General features: G+C 40.4%; 1 protein-coding gene across 1 annotated transcript; it reads right to left on the reverse strand.

Annotated features, from left to right (window-relative positions):
* Positions 1-8,030: 8,030 nt before the first annotated feature.
* On the reverse strand, positions 8,031-18,282 carry LOC142107858 (cornifelin homolog A-like). The gene is made up of 4 exons (XM_075191500.1): positions 18,156-18,282; positions 14,887-15,007; positions 9,713-9,849; positions 8,031-8,685 (listed from the first exon to the last, which is right to left on the reverse strand). The coding sequence occupies exons 1-4, from the start codon at positions 18,168-18,170 to the stop codon at positions 8,596-8,598; spliced, it is 363 nt and encodes a 120-aa protein (XP_075047601.1). The 5' UTR covers positions 18,171-18,282; the 3' UTR covers positions 8,031-8,595.
* Between the last annotated feature and the right edge of the window lie 1,513 nt (positions 18,283-19,795).

Here is a 19,795-nt window from a genome sequence, read left to right on the forward strand (position 1 = left end):
AAGATGTGCAGTTAGAGTAAGACTCGGAATCCCCACTCCGACGCTACTATTGAGGTTTGTTCAGGCCTTGGATGAAGGGCTACAATATCTGACCAACGAGAAGCCTCTTGTACAGATATCTCACTCACTAGACCACGGGGGATGAAACAAATGAAAGCAATGCTCACCGCAAACTGCGCCATTTCTTCTAGTGGAGGAGGCCTGAGGGAGGGTATAGCCTAAACAGTGTAGGTGATAGCTGTAAGAACAACGCAAGCTCAAGGTCTATTACCACCAGTGGTGGCATAATGGCCAGGGGATTGCAGATCTAAGTATTAGTTGGTAACCAGCCTACTGCCCGAATTACTGGTGTCCCCAGGCCTAGTGCCTGAATTACTGGTGTCCCCAGGCCTAGTGCCCGAATTACTGATGTCCCCAGGCCTAGTGCCCGAATTACTGGTGTCCCCAGACCTAGTGCCCGAATTACTGGTGTCCCCAGACCTAGTGCCTGAATTACTGGTGTCCCCAGACCTAGTGCCTGAATTACTGGTGTCCCCAGACCTAGTGCCTGAATTACTGGTGTCCCCAGACCTAGTGCCTGAATTACTGGTGTCCCCAGACCTAGTGCCTGAATTACTGGTGTCCCCAGACCTAGTGCCTGAATTACTGGTGTCCCCAGACCTAGTGCCTGAATTACTGGTGTCCCCAGACCTAGTGCCTGAATTACTGGTGTCCCCAGACCTACTGCCCGAATTACTGGTGTCCCCAGGTCTAGTGCCTCAATTACTGGTGTCCCCAGGCCTAGTGGCTGAATTAATGGTGTCCCCAGGCCTAGTGCCCGAATTACTGATGTCCCCAGACCTAGTGCCCGAATTACTGGTGTCCCCAGACCTAGTGCCCGAACAGGAGTTCTAACAAAGGACAAACAAAGAGTCTTATCTGCTCTGGCAGCTTTTGGTGCCAGCAGTGGGAGTACAGTTATTGAATATGTTGTAGTATCAAAATTGGAAGGATAGGCACTTGGAGAAACCAGCAAGAAAAGATACAATTGATCAAATGCAAGAGAGGGTTTAGATCTAAAAAAATCATAAAATATATGCACTTACAATTGTGTTAAATGAAGCAGATTTTGGCAATCCCTTTGCCTCCATATGTAACTTGTCCCCCTGTCCTGAATGCAGAATAACTGTTCCTAGTGATTCCTTACAGCTACCTGTGATAAAGGTAATATTGCCCAATGTCCTGTGTTGTTTTTTTTCCATTATTATTATTATTGTTACCATCAGATTTTGATCTGTCAAACAATGGACAAAAGGCTTCGATTTTATGCATGAAGAGTTACTGCTGGACATAAACTGCTAACACCAGCTCCTGCCAATGCCTTCTGCTCGCGAGTCAGGGAGCCGACTTTGAAATGACCGTATTAATGATAATTCCGTGCACTATTACCGTAATGCCAGTAATAGTGCGCAGGCTGTGTTACTTTTCACTGTAACGCGGCCAATTGAATTCTCCCCTTAGAGGTAAATTTATCAAGCTGTGGGTTTGGAAAAGTGGAGATGTTGCCTATAGCAACCAATCAGATTCTAACTGTCATTTTGTACTAAATAAATAACTAGAATCTGATTGGTTGCTATACGCAACATCTCCTCTTGTTCAATCCCGCAGCTTGATAAATTTACCCCTTAGACTTCTGCAGAGTGCGCCTTTGCACATTCAGGGGGGTTGCTGCAGAGACCTCTCCTGAGAGCATGGAGTAGACGCGTATCTTGATTTGTACTCAGCGGACTGTCCAGGTTGATCAGTGCATCATAAAGCCGCTTTACGCTGCACATATGGGGTGCTTTGTAAATAGCTTCCTGCGAGTGCTCAGCTCTCATTGGACTGTACAAACCACCAATCGGGAAATTGCAGGCAGCCATGTGACATAGGCAGAGGCCATCGAACTGTATATGGACAAACCGCTGGATTCAGCAATTCATCATAAATAAAAACAAAATGATTATGAAAAATTGTTTGGCGCTCACCCCCCACAACTTGGACCCTTGGCGCACCCCTCCCCCCCCTAGTGCCTACACAATTATAATGGTAGTAAATGAGATCACAACAAAACAGCTATTCTCTCCTCTCTCATTTGATATAGAGATCACTCTTTTTTCCTCTCCTCTCTCCTTGTCTTGACCTTGCTTCACTTTTGTCTTTCTTATGGGTCTGATGAATGGAACATAATAAACAGGGTTTATAATTATAAAGTAAAACAGACAGACGCCCATTATTCTGAAAGTAGGAAATGTCTAGATACTCAGTGGGAATCAACTTCTTTATTAATATTGCGTTTATACTCCTGGATGCTTAATGTTTAAGGAAAGTTCCTTCCCCCCACATACTGAAGTCCAAAGGTCTATTCTAGTCAATAAATGACCAATGTTGTGAAACAATTCATCAGAAATGTAAAGAAATGTCTCATTTTTTTTTATTATCTGTGAAATATTTATGACTCTTGTTGCAAAATTGGCATACATTACAGTGGTAATTAAAACCTAGGGAGTATATTTACTAAACCGCGGGTTTGAAAAAGTGGAGTTGTTGCCTATAGCAGCCAATCAGATTCTAGCTGTCATTTTGTAGAATGTACTAAATAAATGACAGCTAGAATGTGATTGGTTGCTATAGGCAAAATCTCCACTTTTTAAAACCCGCAGTTTAGTAAATATACCCCCTAGAATCAATTCAAAGCATAGTCAGTGCTAGTATGGTTTTAAGGTTTCTCACTTTCTTAACGACTATTGAGGTTGCATGTTAACTAGTAAGGGACACGTTAGCAGGATATCCCAATGATGGTTCTGTATGTACAGATATGTTTCTCATTGCAATTTAGAGGATCAAGTTGTGTTAAAATGATGACCCGGGTTTCGTTTGCAATTTGACATGTGGGGAACAAACCACGATATATACATATGGAGATAGGTCTGTATCTATTTTGAATGGACTGACAGAACATTGCCCTGCACAGAGAAAGTAATTTATCTCAAACCGGAGATTATTACATTTATACAAAAGAAGTAACTGTTAAAACGGTTATATTGTAAAGTCACTTGGTTTATGCTGCGTATCTGTTAATCTTTAAACCATTCTTTGAAGATCAGTTGGAGCATATATATGGACAAGATCAGTTGGAACATAAATGTTCACTAACTGCCCCATTTATATGATGTATGTATGGTCCTGGTAGACAATGTTTAATTTTATATTGCAGCAATGAAACAGTTTAACTGAGAGTCAGCTTATATGTCACTCTAACTACCTTCGTTTGTGTGTATGGTAATTATTTTTTATAAGGTGTCTGTGAATCTTATCAAATGAATTGCTGATATGTGAAGATTCTATCCATAGTGCTTCATATTTCTACATTGTTCTATTTAAAATTGTGAGGATTCGGTAGTCCCCGATTGGGGGCAGCAGAGGGAAAGTCTCAGAATTTCTTGGTAGAAATACTGGCTGTGTAACTTATAAAATGATTTCTTATTTTTATAGTGTTGTATTAGTTTACTGTGGTCGTATATATATTTACATAATGTTAATATATCTTTATTGTTACAATTCCTTTTTATCCAACAAAATCGCTAGAAGGTAATGTTCTTCTTCCGTCCATCCGGATGGACACTTTAGTAATGCAAGCAGCTATTAGTGTACTAGTGCCTACTGTTTTAATATATATATATATGTATACATATATATATATATATATATATATATATATATATATATATACATATATATGTATATATATATATACATATATATGTATATATATACATATATATATATATATATGTATATATATACATATATATATATATATATACATATATATATATATACACGTATATATATATATATACATATGTATATACGTATATATATATATATGCATATATATATATATGTACGTATATATATACATATATATATATATACGTATATATATATATACATATATATACGTATATATATATATATATATATACACACATATATACGTATATATATATATATATACACACATATATACATATATACACATATATATACATATACACATATATATATATATATATATATATATATACACACACACACACACACATATATATACATATATACATATATATATATACATATATATATATATATATATAAAATGTTTGTGGTTACTTAATTTAACTTTTAACTCACCTTCAAGCACCACATCTACAAATTGTATTTTATTTTTTGTTAGTATTGTTGATAGACCTCAGATTATGATCATTCACCTTGATGTTCTTCTAATTATTCCATTGTTCCTTTTCCTACAACTAAAATGTTGTCCATTTATCTTTTATATAGTGCAATATTTTAAGAATATTGTTTGTTCTCATAAGTAATTTTTTTTCTCCAACTTGCCATAAAAAGGTTAGGGAAACATGGAGCAAATACTCTCCCCATCACAGTTCCACAGAGTTGAAGATAAAATTTATCTCAACATTTCAAATAAGGGTGTGCACCGGCCACTTTTAGGGTTTTGGGTTTTGGGTTTTGGGTTCTGATTTGTTTTGCCAAAACATATTTTTAAAAAAGCATAAAAAGTGCTAAAAACCAGTTTTGTGTTTTTTTTTTCACTCCTACGCTATTATTAACCTCAATAACAATTATTTCCACTAATTTCCAGTCTATTCAGAACACCTCACAATATTGTTTTTAGGCCAAAAGGTTGCACCGAGGTAGCTTGAGCACATAATGCCAAAAAAAGAGGTACAAGATGGAATTGTTCTGGGCCCTCCCTCCCACCCCTCGCGAGATTCGACGCAAGACTTGGACGACAGAGCCTCGTTTTCAATTTTTTGCCCGCCGGAAATATCCGAACAGTGCTCGGATCCCGTTCGGATACGCACTGTTCGGGTGGGCTCGGATAAGCGGAATCCGAGCCCGCTCATCTCTAATTTCAAAATGGATATGGTTCAAAATATATAAAATGGGATCACATTAAGATCTTAAAACTGGGATCTGGATCAAAAATGATTTAACAATTAAACATTCCTTTTCAAGCTTAATTCAAGTGTATAAGGACTGTGTTTACTTTCTATAGTCAACCACCAATGTAATTGATCCAATTGAAACTTTTCTATGAACTTTAGCAAAGTAGCTGTGTTTTTAAAATAAGATGGGTGTTTTACTACATAAGGCTTTAGAAAAATATTGTATTAAGAAACATGTAAAGTTAGGGAATCAATCTCTGCAATGATCTCTGGTGGTTTACATAGAGTTTTCTAGATCTTTGGAAGGTGATAAAATAAATGGATGATTGGATCTTCGTGCATCATATATTTTAATTAATTTTATTGATTAATGCCATTTCTCAAGCCAAGAATAGTTTTTCCAAAGCTGAAACAAAGGATCACATTAGAATCATTATCTTCAAGTAACATCACTGACTCCAAGGAGACGGATTACCAGCGGAATCCATGGCAAAAGTACGCGGTCACAATTCTAGTGGATTGGCCCTTTCTCAACCTGGATTAACACGGGCAGTAACAGAGGTGCAGATTTTAACAAACCCTTGGTTTTCCCCAGGGACTGGGTCAGAAATCCCAAGAACAGCCCCAAAATGCCCTGGAATGCTGGAATAGAGGTAGGATCCTAATCCTCTGACACAGATTCTGTGCTCAGAGCATGATTAAATAGATTGGCCAATTCAAATTAGGGCAGCTTGCTGACATCAGCAGTCACATAACTGTCCTGTTACAGAAAGGTTGAGGCGCGAGGCTGGGGGAACATCACTGCAGGCGCCAGGAGCAGGGAGAGAAAACGGGAGAAAGCAATGGACTCGGGGTCCAGCTCCTGAAATCTTGTTCTCTTCGGCATTGGCCCTTCCCTCCACTTCTGTGGCACAAGTCCTCAATGTGTGCCTATACCGGCTAATAAGTGCCTGTTCTTTTTGGAGCTGACCTATTTTATTGGTAGGCACCGCTTGACAATTATTAATAGGTGGTAGCAAGTCTACTTAATAGGGCTCGGATGTTGCAGAGCTTCCGTCTATATTTGTCATAGTAGATTCACAGGTATGACAGTATTGTTAGATGAAATGTCTGTGGGATACACAAGCTAACAGAGGTTATGGGCTACTTCAGAACACAGTTTGGATCTGCGTTACCAGTAAGTTGTTCACACTCTCACAAATGTCATGGAGCAATATTTCCTGGTTTCCCTGCTGAAATAAAGTATTTGAGGGCAAATATCTAGCGGTATATCTAATGGTGTAACACTGCTTAGCTGGGTCAGCTAACCAGTATTGCACCAAGTAATGCCCTCCACCCCCCCCCCCCAATTTATTACTTTTTGTATTTTATTATGCTTCATAGAAAAATTGCCAGCGACCAATCAGCCGGCTTAGGTCAGGCATGCTTATTCATGGACAATTTGTGTGTACTCTTGATATGTGAAGACAAAATTTTGTGAAATCTTATCCGACCAAAAAAATAATCTAATGGAAAAAAAACAGGTCTACTAATTGCTCTATTTCCACCAGAAGGCAGGAGAAACAAAATAATACTAATTATATGTGTGTGTGTGTGTATATATATATCTATATATATATATATACACACACACACACACAAGTTAACCCGTGCATGATACTCATGCATTCTAGTCAAATCAAGCTACTTAAGGTGTTAAAAAAGTTCTTGTCATGCATTTGGGCCTAGCCCAGGCCTCCTCAGGGGAAGAGCGTTACTTCCCGACGCAAGCGCCCTTTTTTAACGTGGTTTTGTCCACATGTCACCACCTCATCATTTTTCTCCATCACCTCATCCTTCATCTTCATCGCCACATCCTTCATCAAGCTACTTAAGGTGTTAAAAACTCCCCACTGTCACCCCCGGCAACCACCAACCACTCCCAATTGTCACTTCTCCTTCAAGAAATATATAGGTCAGTGTATAACTCTGCCCAGCAGGTGGCGCTGCAGCTTGTTTTTTTTTTTCTCACACACGCCACTTGGCATTTATATAGTAGATATTTTTTTTTTTTTCATTTTGGGTTTAAGAATAATAATTAAAGATCCCTTTAAAATGCTTTTCTGTGGACATAAATATATATATACCACACAGAGACCTAATGTAACGCATAAACTGACTAACAAGAAGAACAATTTAATAGCACATCAATACCCAGATGCAAGTGCAGGATGGTGGTGGTGATGGGATTTGAAAGGAAAAAGGTATAATAGAATTAGCTTTATCACAGGATTTTCATGGGTATCTTTCCACGTGGCTTAGTGGTTAGCAATTCTGCCTCACAGCACTGGGGTCATAAATGATGATGATGATGATGATTTCTTGTCAATTCCAAAACATATTTCTGACAAACATACATATAATACAAATTCAAATATATAAATGCCAAAGATCTAAGACAACTGGAGATTATATACGGATTCTCCTGCCACAAAGTCTACAAACTACATTGTATATTAATTACTATAGCAAATACATAGAAGGGAAGGCTCGACACTGACCCCAGATGGTAATAAGTGGACCTGCAGTTTTTAAATTAACACGCAAACTCTGTACATAAATCTTTCTTTGTTTTGTGTGTTCTTACTGCTCCATGACATATATTAGTCACAAACTACAATTACCCTAAATCTGTCCTTAAGGGCAATAGACCACATCAGAGGCAAATACCATAACTTTTTATTTTATATAATGATAAAAAATATAATTTTTGGTATGCAAACATCGCTGTATGATAAAAATGGTTACTGGCATACTAAAACAAATTATACAGAAGTACAAAAGAGGTAGAGAGAGATGAGGTAATCACATTCTTCTCCATATACAAAGGCAGAGTCCTATATTTTACTATTTGTGGCAGTTTAAAATGTATGTGTTGCTTACACACAATGCAGGCAGCCAATTTGTGAGCTTAGCCAATATTCATAACAATTCAGCCTATCAAATCACGAGGAACTGGTGACATCACCAAGTCACAGGGCACTTTGCTCCTTGACAAAAGTGTATTTCTGCCTGTGGGGCAACTTTAGCTTATCGGTTTGCTTTTGCATTACTCTCAATTCTACTGAAAACATTATATTTCATGTTTATAGCCAAAGCCTTTACAGGATTGCCCATAGATACAACAAAGCTCTGAGCATTGTTGCAACAGAGAAGTTTCTCCTGTCAGAATTCTACTTAATGCCATATTTCTCTATTTTTGGTCACCAAAGTAAACTCTAATCAATTGCTTTCCAAGTATTCCACGTGTGTGTGTGTGTGTGTGTGTGTGTGTGTGTGTGTGTGTGTGTGTGGTGGTGGTTACAGGCTTTCTAGTCTCGACCACTGTATTGTGTAAAGCATATTTGGCTATTCTCTTGGAAAGACTAGGAGACTCCTGAATTTTGGGGAGTCCTCCCGGACCTTTGGGAAAAAGTAGGCCACCCTCCAGAATACCGCGACTCCTTCTTGGTCCTCCTAGAGGTTAGTTCCAAATGGTAGGTAGGTATGGTTTAAAGAGGTAAAGAGAAACTGGTAGAATTGTGTTTACATATCCATCCGTCTCATACAGGCCGCGGCCTCTTCATTTCCGGTGGTTCAGCTCCCGCGCCATCTGACACAGAGTGCAGGGGCCACAGAATGTGAGGCTCACGCAATCATCGCAGATAGTTCCCTGTAGTGCAAAATAAAAGACTGATCAGAGAGAGTGAAAGACTGCTGAGGGACTGCACAGATAAAGAGAGACGGCTGAGAGAGCGTGAGAGACGGCTGAGAAATACCACTTAGATATAGCCAACAGGCTAATCAGTGCATGTATGGTAAGTTATACTGGCCCTATAGCAAAATATTTTGGGTAAAACCAGCTGGAATCCCCCTGCTCTTCTCTTTTAAACATGCGAGGGACTTTCAGTTCTGAAAAGCCCAAATGAGGCTTCACTGTGCCTGGGCCGGTCCCTGTGCCTGTACTTTACAGAAATATTTGGCAACTGTAGCGTGGATTGTATGGCTTGAGCATAGGGTACCATGAAACTGATGGGTGCCCTAAATAAAAAGGGCAAATGAGAGGAAGGTGAGGGATTCTTTTTTTTTTTTTTTTAAAGGGACATGATAACCAAATGATTAAACCACAAATGACCTCAGACACATGGTTATTTTGAGTCAACACGAATTTCCATTTTGCCGGATAAAATTCAATAAGGTTTATCCCAATTGGATATAGAGTTTTTAAGGTGGGGTTGGTTATTTTGGTCATTTGCACTGATATTGTGGTCAATGAGGTTGTTTTAGTCCTAAGTCTTCGTTAAGTACCAAAAAAAGCCACCGATCCCATTAGATATTTGTTTAGAATCTTTCAGATGTCAATTGCCATAGTTATAAATTCTGATTCGACCACATCCGACCAAATGAGCAGTAGTCCTCTACACACGTGTAGCCAGATTGGACATAGATCTGGTTCTGCCCACATGTTAAAAAGTACTCACAGGGGTGGGGTGAAGGAAAAAAGGACAAGAGTGGGCCTAGAGTGGACAGTGTACAAGAGAAAAGTCATAAAAATGGAAAGAGTTCCAATGATGGAAATTAAAAAACATAAATATGTAATACATAGGTTGATCCGAGAGAAAACATTAATTAAGACTCTTTTTTTTATTATAAATATTTTTTTGTAAAATATAAGAGTTAATTAAGGATTCAAAACTTACCGGGATGCGATGTCGTTCTCTGAGGCCTGTGCGCATGGCGAGCACGCTGCCCCCGATCATCGGCAAACAGCAGCATTCTCCATAGTCTGAAGCCACTCTACAAGCCAGACAAAGAGGCACAAATGTTCCACATAGACCTGATGGAGGGAAACAATATCCTGCATAAACGAAAGTAGTTATAGCGCCTCAAAGAAGTTTTTCTACCTCTCGCATTACGGCCGTTCGGCGCCTTTGACACGGTACAGACAGGAGAATTTTCGAGAAGAGACTCAGTCTTCCTTTTTCGAAATTATATCGGGTCAATCGTTGATAATTTCAAAGAGTGTTTTCAATACAGGGAGGATTTAGGAGCAAAGCAAAAAAAAAAGGTGCAAATTTGCACCTGGGCAAAATATGTATCAATGTCAGGGGTGCAAATGCTATTTTTTTTTTTACATGCTATTGTAAGAGCTGAGCTGTTGTATATCCAGCGGGAGCAAGCACAAACATGTTTTACCAGATGATATAAAAGCACAGAAAGAAGCCACAAAGATAAATCAATATATTTAGTAAAGGTTGAAGGAGGACATGTAAAAGCCATTAAATTAAAGTTGTTTGAAGGTGGAACCCTCTTCACGGTGTAGGACCACATGTATAAAGACAATCCCCATAACAAGTTAATAAAATAGTTATTGAGATAAAACTAAAGGTGGGGGAGGCATTGTATCTATGCCCACTTCCTGACAAGCCTCCTAACATGGCTCATATCAGAGGACAATAGATTGAACCATTATTATTATACATAACAAGGTTCCATACAATGTTAATACTCTCCGCAGCAAAGTATCTGTGAATGTATATTATTGTTTGGTGTTATTATATGTTGCCTCATGTGTTATTAAAGGTTGTCAGGTGGGTTCCTTTGAAGGGACTATGTTGCGTATATATCACCTAAAACAGCCATTGTCACCTGGGAGCCGCCAGGAGTTACCCAACTGCCGGCTAAAGACTTTGTGGGATTGCCTCTGCTAGCAGTTGACCACGTTGTGCCTGAAGTGCAGTTCAGATGTAGGGCCACTTTCAACCAAAAATACAGTCAAGTGACTTAGTTAAATGAGCATTTACTACTTGACAAGTGGAGGACTTTTGTTTTCCAGCAAGCTCAGCTAGACTTCCCGGAGCCACTCTCCACAGGGTGCCTGCTGAAAACCCAAGGACTTGGGGGAAAGCCACCCTCTAAAGCAGCAGGTATCTAATTCAACAGGGAAGTCTTATTTGGAACCAACTCCACTGAGGCCAAACCACCGTAGGAACCAGTTAAGGTTTAGAAGGGTGGACTCAGCCGTCCACTGGGAGTTCTACTGTGTGACAGACTGACTCGGGATTATGGCTCCAGTTGGACTGGTCCAGGATCATTACGGTATCTGGATCTTCAAATCTCCATGGACCCTGTTACATCAGACTTGCAGAGGAGTGAACAGTGTTGCACGGTAAATGAGATAGAGCTCCATAGGATTGGGAACATCACTCCAGAGAACCTGCTGCTTATTGCCCATCTTGGGTAGGGTTGTCTACTAAGCTTCCTTGCGCATTGTAGCCACTGGCTGTTAGTTAATTGCATCTACCCTTGTGTGATCTGTAAATACATCTATTTTTTTGTTAAAATAAAAGTACACTTGTACTTTGCCGGTTGTCTGCCTAAGTTATTCAGAAACCAGTAGTTTACTTGGTGTCCTCAGTTAGAACATAATGATACCTATGGGAAAAACAACTAATCTGAGTAGCAAAAAAAGTTACACATCTGCCCAGTATCCTGACAGTTGGTGATTATACAAGTAATGGTAGTGATTTCAGGGGATGGATGACTATCATCATCATATCTGAGGTGCCAGTGATTCAGCAGCAATATACAAACAGAACAGAACACAAATACTTTTTGGAGAGAACAATACACAGCTTAGAACATAAAGAAACATTTTAACGGAGGATAAGGAGACGGAAGTTCTGCTCATGACAGCTATCGATGTAGAGCCGTGAGGAAGCAAACAATGGGGGCGGTGGGAAACTCGTGGAATGGGCAGGTGGAGCGTGAGGAGGAAGTTGTCTTATGATGGGTTGTGGTAGGTAAGCAAAAAGAGGTGGGTTTTGAGGGAGTGACTGAATAATTGGGGGTTGGGTGCAAGTCTGGTCGGGCAGGCCAGGGAGTTCCAAAGGTGGGGAGCTGCGCAGGTGAGGTCCTGCAGGCGGGAGTGTGAGGTGGTGAAAGTAGAGTAGATGAGGCCAAGGTCATAGGCAGTATAAAGTGAACGTGTGGGGAAGATAAGTTCAGAGATGTAGGAGTGGAAGGACTTTAAGAGATTTATAAGTGAGGGTAGACAGCTTGAATTGTATTCTGGATTTCATGAGAAGCCAATGGAGAAATTATCAGAGAGGCACAGCAGAAGAGTAACAATGGGAGAGGAAGATTAGACATGATGCAGGACAGACTGCAGGGGACAGACTTCTCCCAGGCAAGCCAGAGAGGAAGCAACCAAACAAATAACAGCGCTGATACTGATGTACACAAATAAGCCAGAGAGGAAGAGCTTGAACGGGAGCAAGGGTCATTGTGACATCCAGAGAGGAAAGGGCGGACCTTGGTAATGATGCGAAGGTGAATGTGTCAGGATTGGACGAGGGACTGGATGTGTGCAGTGAAGTTGAGGGCGGAGTCTATGATGACCCCTAGGCAGCTTGGATGGTTAACAAGAGAGAGGGTCAGGCTATCAATTTTAAGAGAAACAAGAGGACAATGGAACACAATGGAAGGTGGAAAGAAGAACATGTTCAGTTTTGTATATGTTGAGCTTGAGGTAACATTCAGCTATCCAAATGGAGATGGCTTAGGGAGAGAAGGAGGTAGATCATGGAAGGAAAGGTTGATCAATTTGATCCCAGAGGGGAGGTTTTAAATGTCGGCAAGAACGGTTATAGGACCTATGTTCTATACCGAGGCAGCTAACAGAAGTGGCCAAACTGTGAAGAAATTCTGTTTAATTTTTTCTTTCCCTCTCTCTTGCCTTTAATTAAATGGTCATTTTAAATCCCATTGGAAAAATTGCAGAAAATCTGCGATTTTGCAACACCCCAGGTTGATACATTTATACCATGGTCTTATCCGTATCCGAGAAATACCACAGATGTGCTTAACTATCTTAGAAATCTGTGCGTTTCCCTGTAACAAAAGCGGTGCAACAGTAGACACGTGACATCATAAAAAATGGCATTTTTTGCTGTGGTTCATAAGTGATCCTTAAGAGGTTTGTTTCTGTACAACGGCCAACCATTGGTGGTCCTCCGGGGCCCTTTCTTCTCCATGCCTCTACCATTAATCCACCCTCTCTGATAACAATTGTCTGATAACAAAAGTAGAGTCATTCTATCTGCAATATGGAAGGGGAGTGTACTGACTAACATGGGAGAGGGCAGTAGTTTTTCACATACATTTGTATACTAGGCCCTCTCCCATTCCACTGCCCCTTATATCTCTAACCTCCTCCTCATCCACACTCCCGCCTGTTCCCTGCGTTCAGCCAATGATTGGCGCCTTTCCTCCGCACTGATCATCTCATCCCACGCCAGAATTCAAGACTTCTCTCGTGCTGCCCTCCTCCACTGGAACAACCTCCCTCACTCCATCCATCCGTCCCCTCATCTTAGCACCTTCAAATGGGCTCTCAAAACCCATCTATTCCTCAAGGCCTACCAGCCATGCAAATAACCTTCTCCTTCCTTTCTCCTCTTGCGCCTGATCCCCTTTACTGACTCCTCTCATGCCTGTTGTTCTATTTCCCCTCCCCTTAGAATGTAAGCTCTTATGAGCAGGGCCCTCTTCCTTCCTGTCTCTCTACCTATTCTTCTGCTCCAACTTCACTTTACTAGCTTTGTTCAGAGTTTTAAAGTCTTCCTATTATCTGTCTAATGTTCTGTACTGTATTAATTGTTTATTGTTCTGTATTGTTTTCCCCGTATGGTCCATTGCCTGTATTCTGTACAACTCTGCGGAAATCTTGTGGCGCCCTAAAAATAAAGGATAATAATAATAATAATTTGTAGGAGAAAGTCTTATGTGAAAAAATTAAAATAATAAAGCTAGGTACACACTAAAGAAATTGCTGACCGTCATGTTATCTACAATGATTTTATTAACGACCAAAGTGTGTATGCAGGAATTCATGCATACATACCAACATGATTTACCTTCAGATCTCTGCTCTTCATCTGGTCCGCTAGTCATTTAGAGAATGACAGCACAAAAGTCACTCATTCATTCATTCCTGTCATACTCATTAAAACCGCCTTGTTATAGCTATCCACATGTCCTTACGAATTTCGTTAGCTTCTGTGACTCAGAAACGCAATTCTCTAAGAAATGTTCATTGCCGGCATCGGCTGAAAAGACAATGACTAACGATACTGGCGGTATTATCTGAAGCCCAATAGCTGAGTAGATATCCAGCGAGTAGTCAGACATTGCCGGGTCGGTACACAAGAGGGTGGTCAGACGTTTGCCGGGTTGGTACACAAGCAGGTAGTCACAGATGCAAGGTAGAGTAGCAAGTAGCAGGACCTGAGCAAGCAGAATACTCAAGCACATGTCTGAACCAGGAAGTGCCATTTATAGGCCAAGACAGGAAACAGGATCCAAGTTGGTTTCTCTTTGATGCCAACCTGACCATCTTGGATAAGGGCAAATCTAAGGGCAAGTTTGCAAATACAGAGACCTCTAGTGGTCGGAAGTGCAAATGTCAAAGTAATTCCTTACAGACTCTGTATACTCTATGGAGATCGTGATCGTGAGTGCACACACACTACAGGATCGGAAGGAGTTTGGAACAAGATTATTAAACAGTACAACCAAATGAAACGACAATCGGCACTTTGGAACGATTGTCGTTCATCATGTAAGTATACACACTAACGTGATATGTGGCTGAGCTATCGTTTATCGGGTGATTGGCACGATAATGGGCAGAAAACATCCAGTGTGTACCTAGCCTAATGGGCATGCTTTAAATAGGCTATTTATATTGGGTAATCATTTAACCATGTGCTGAATCAGGGGTGAAAAATTTGCATGTCGCATTATATGCAGATGGAAATATGTAAAGAACGGTGTCATGTGTCTATGTCAGAGTGTGTCCTTATATACTTACAAATGCCTACATCGTCAAAACAGTCTGAGATTTTAGAACTCCATTGACCTGTAGTAGAGGTGGTTGTGGTATATACTTGTACCACTTGGGGCTGTGCGGAGATTGGGTAAGTCAATGGGATCTGCAGAAACAAAGAAACATTTACAAGAAACTTAGGCTGAGGCTAGTGCAAGTACTCCACAATACACACATATAACAATCATTAAACGATTATGGCACAACTTTATACATGTAACACACATTGAAGCTTGAAGGAAGCACGGCGCATCAAATCAAATCTGTTTCCCAAAGCACAATATTGAAACTCTCTGCCATTCGTGTTTTTTTTGGTTTTGTTTTTTTACAGCATCATACTACACATCAAATCAATAAACAGTATGCAGTGCATACGTGCTTCCACTGGTGCAGGACTTAAACAAACAACTTCATCCTCATCAACATACTCGTCAGCTACACAAATATCCCCCTCATCTTGTTGCAATTCCAAAGTGGCATCCTCAATTTGTGTATCACCAGCTACACTCGGGTTCAGGCACACATCTGCAGAAATGCTAAAATGTGCTTTTTTATGGGTACATTATCAGACAGGTCAGGATTACACAGAGCACTCATGGATAGACTCTTCTCAGGGATTTGTGTAATTCCTGAATCTGAACATACATTTTCCTCTAACGCCTTACTGTTTTATTCCAGCTCGGCTTTTACACGTAAATGTATTTGGACACCACTTTTGGAGTCAGAATGACAAGGTCTTGCTTGGTCATGACTGACCTTACAAGAAGATGCCTCAGTGACAGTTGCAGAACCAGCACTCAGAGAAAGGCGAAGGCCTCATTCTTTCCTTGCCACTGCGTGTCGAGAATGGCATGTTGGCAATTTTATTTTTTTCTGCAGATAACTTTGCCTGGATTACAGGTCTTTTTTTCTTGACCAAGGTAAAAGGTGTTTTTATACATTTTTGTTTCCTTGACTTATAAACACTATGCACTTTAACATAGGCTTTAACAGATGACGTAGAGGGATTACTATCATCATGACTGGTGCCAGCAGCTGCTTGGTGCTCCTGGTCTTCTGTGTACTGCTGTGAATCCATTTTGATAACACAGTATAATGTGAAGAACAACACTGCCAGCCCTATTATTTCTATTTCAGCAATAACAATTTACAATGGAGCAATGGAGCTTTCATCTTTGTATGTTACCTATATAACACAGTACAATGTGACTGCAGATTTAGAAAACCAAGCCTGCCAGACCTATTATCTGTTTTTCAGCAATGACAATTAGCGATGGAGCTCTCCTGAATGTCACTGGAGACTTTGAAGAACACTGCTACCCCTCCTCTTTCTATTCTACCTATGACGTTGCCCAACTGCACTAGAGACTGCCAAGAACTGTGTTACCCCTTCTGTGTCCCTCTGTGAAATGGCGCTGGATCGCCATGGAGGGCGGTACTTATAGAATCCAAAGCTCGCGAGATCCACCGACGTAACAATGACGTTTTGCCTCGATTTCAATTCCAAGGGCGCGCGAAAGTACCGAGCCGGCCCGGCTTGGTACTCGGATCTGCTAAGTTCGGGTGTGTCCGGTTCTCGGAGGAACCGAGCCTGAGCATCTCTAGTTTTATTCTGGTGGCTGATCAGTGTATATACTGCGATAAAGATATATATATATATATATATATATATATATATATATATATATATATATATATACATACATATACATACATATACACACATACATATACACACATACACAAAAAAAATCCTGGCGCCTTGTTGCCACCCACGGCTACCTTCCCTCGAAGGTTAAGCAAATATTTTCCACACAATGCGGCACTCAAGGACTTAGGCTCAGTCATCAGTGGGACCGTGGCATTTATTTTCTTAATCCAACATCAGTTACAAATCATAGCTTTCATCAGGGATACAGAATTATATCCTCAGAATGTATAAGTTCACCCATATTGGTACAGGGCTAAAAAAGCAGAAGAATTAATTAACAGTGACCGATACTAGCTGACCTGGTTTAAATTTCAGCTGAACCATTGCACCCTTATAGAGGAAAAGAACACAGCCATTTATTCTGGTTTAAACATTATCATACTAGACCATATAAGACGCTTTATGTTGTCTTTGTTTACTATTTGTTTGTTTTTTTATGATGAGAGATTTGAAGAGAATTTATCTCTGGTTTTAGAGGACTGCTGTTAAAGTTTTTAACAGGTTTAGCTAGGGATGACTGTCTTGTTTAGAAGCTTTTTACCACTGAGAATAGCTACACACATTTCACTTGTCTCTGTTTGACTTTGGAAAGTAACCTTGAATTTATAAAATCATATTTAATTCATTATATTGATGGGAAGGGTATTAATCTAGGACGCACCGTTCAAAATACACACATGTACCCTGTCCAAAAAACTAACTGAACAGTGGAATCTTTAAGACAAAGGCATAGATTTCCACGGTGTCTGTAAGAAGCCCACCCGCATGCTAAAATTTGCAGACTAACTTATACACTAATTACATCTCCACTTTACACTTCTTAATATCACTCTGCTCCCTGGGTGTACAATTTTTTGGTCAAATTGTAAAATAACTGGATGCAAAAAGAAATAATCTAAGATGTCTTTATACTGAAGCACATAGTAGCCCCCACACACAAATCTTTAAAGAATTTATTAATAGGTTGCAGTCAATGTAAAGGTCTCAAACAAAACAGTAAAAGGATTAGCTCTACCACAGTGTGCTCCCCCCCCATGACCACCCCCCTTAAATCCACATTTCATCAATAAAGGACTGTTCATGGGAAACCATTTTTCGACTAAGTACATCAAAGCCTGGGAGGGAGCCTGTGAAGAGTTACAGCGTGGACCAGTGAATACCAAGAAAATATCTATATTTGTGCATAGGGTACTTCATCCCATTCTAGGGGGTAAATGTATGAACGTGCGGGTTCTTCAACACCCGCGTGTCCAGCGATTAAATTTCAAGCGGCGCTGCATTGTAACTTCCCTTTACAATGCAGCGCCGCTTGAAATTTAATCGCCGAACACGCGGGTGTTGAAGAACCCGCACGTTCATACATTTACCCCCTAGGTATCCAAACACAGGAGGCAAAACAGCAAAAGAAAGTAGAAAAGAGTTGCCGGGACTAAAAGTAGTAGAGAAATGTGTGTTCTTTTCTGTCATTTCTATTAGGGTTCCCAGCCTGTATAGATGTAGGCACAGCAGTGGGACAGCACAGTGTCCAAGAGCTGACACTTACTTGTGATTCAGCCATGTCTCAGAGTGAAGATGCGGTGTCAGAAATCAGTCCAGGAATGCACTTGTCTAGGTAGTGATAGAGAGATGCTGAACTGAATCTTGCAGGAGGCTCAGAGAACAGTACTACTGTGAACTAAGCATTCCAAACCCTCATTCATGCCCACTTGTCTTCCATCCTCCTTACACCCCTCCCAGACCCCATGTGCATCTGGTTATCCCTGTCTACGCCCCCCCTCCTCCACATTCCATTGCCCCGCTCCTTCTTTTCCCTTTGTTGGTCACAGGAAAGGGTAATAATGTGACTCTCTGCTCGTTACCTAAAGACAAGCAGATGTTGATATCAGGGACTTTAGAGTTAATGCCCCAGGCATTGAGTGAATCCACTGGCACGCTACACGCGTAATGCTACCTTCTCTCCTGCAACAGTTTTACTGAGTCTTTACTGAAGTTCAAACAACAAATTCCCCCCAGGGAGCTGCGGCGCACAGTTTGGGAACCACTTCCCTATCCATTTATCAAATTTAAATGCACCTAATCGTCTTCATCGTTATTTATATAGCGCTATCATATTCCATAGCGCTTTACAATTGGGAACAAATACAGTAATACAATAATACTAGGTAATACAGACAGAGAGGTAAGAGGGCCCTGCTCACAATCTATGGGACAATGGGAGTTTTATACATGAGGCTAAGTGCTACAAATTGCATATTGGTCCAGCCTGATGGCAAAAGGTTAAAAATGCCTAGTGTGCTATATTATCCAGTCACACAGCAATGTTGGTCAGAGGGTTGTTGTCTTGTGTGAATTGTGTAGAGGGTGGTAATAGGGTAACCTAGTGAGGTTAAGAGTAGGGATGTGCATCGGCCACTTTTGGTGTCTCGTGTTTTGTGGTTTGGATTCGGATTTTCGTGATGTTTTGGGTTCGGATTTGTTTCGCAAAAACCTGCCGAAAGGTTTTGGTTCGGATTTAAGGTTTTGGATTCGTATTTTTTTGGAAAAAAGCATAAAAAGTTCAAAAATCAAGTTTTGGGGCATATTTTCACTCCTACGCTATTATTAACCTCAATAGCATTCAATAACAATCATTTCCACTAATTTACAGTGTATTCTGAACACCTCACAATATAGTTATTAGTCCAAAATGTTGCAACGAGGTATCTTTCTGGACTGCTTAGTGGAGTGGTCCCCACAATATAATAAGAAAACCATCAACTTGTATGATTCGCACCAATAAATGTATCTGGACTGCGTAGAGGAGTGGTCACCACAATAGAATTTAAAAACCCTGAACTTGTATGAATCGCACCAAAAAAATGTACCTGGACTGCGTAGAGGAGTGGTCACCACAATATAATAAGAAAACCATCAACTTGTATGATTCGCACCAATAAATGTATCTGGACTGTGTAGAGGAGTGGGTCACCACAATATAATTAATAAAAAAAACCTCCACGGCTCTGAATTCCCCCCAAAAAAATCTGGACTGCGTAGTGGGGTGGCCCCGGTACTAAATTTGATACCGGGGCCACAATATAATAAATAGTTACACCCTCAACTGGTCAGAATTCCACCAAACAAGTATCTGGACTGCGTAGTGGGGTGGCCCCGGTACTAAATTTGATACCGGGGCCACAATAC

This window comes from Mixophyes fleayi, chromosome 11 (assembly GCF_038048845.1).
Source record: "Mixophyes fleayi isolate aMixFle1 chromosome 11, aMixFle1.hap1, whole genome shotgun sequence".
NCBI lineage: Eukaryota > Metazoa > Chordata > Amphibia > Anura > Limnodynastidae > Mixophyes > Mixophyes fleayi.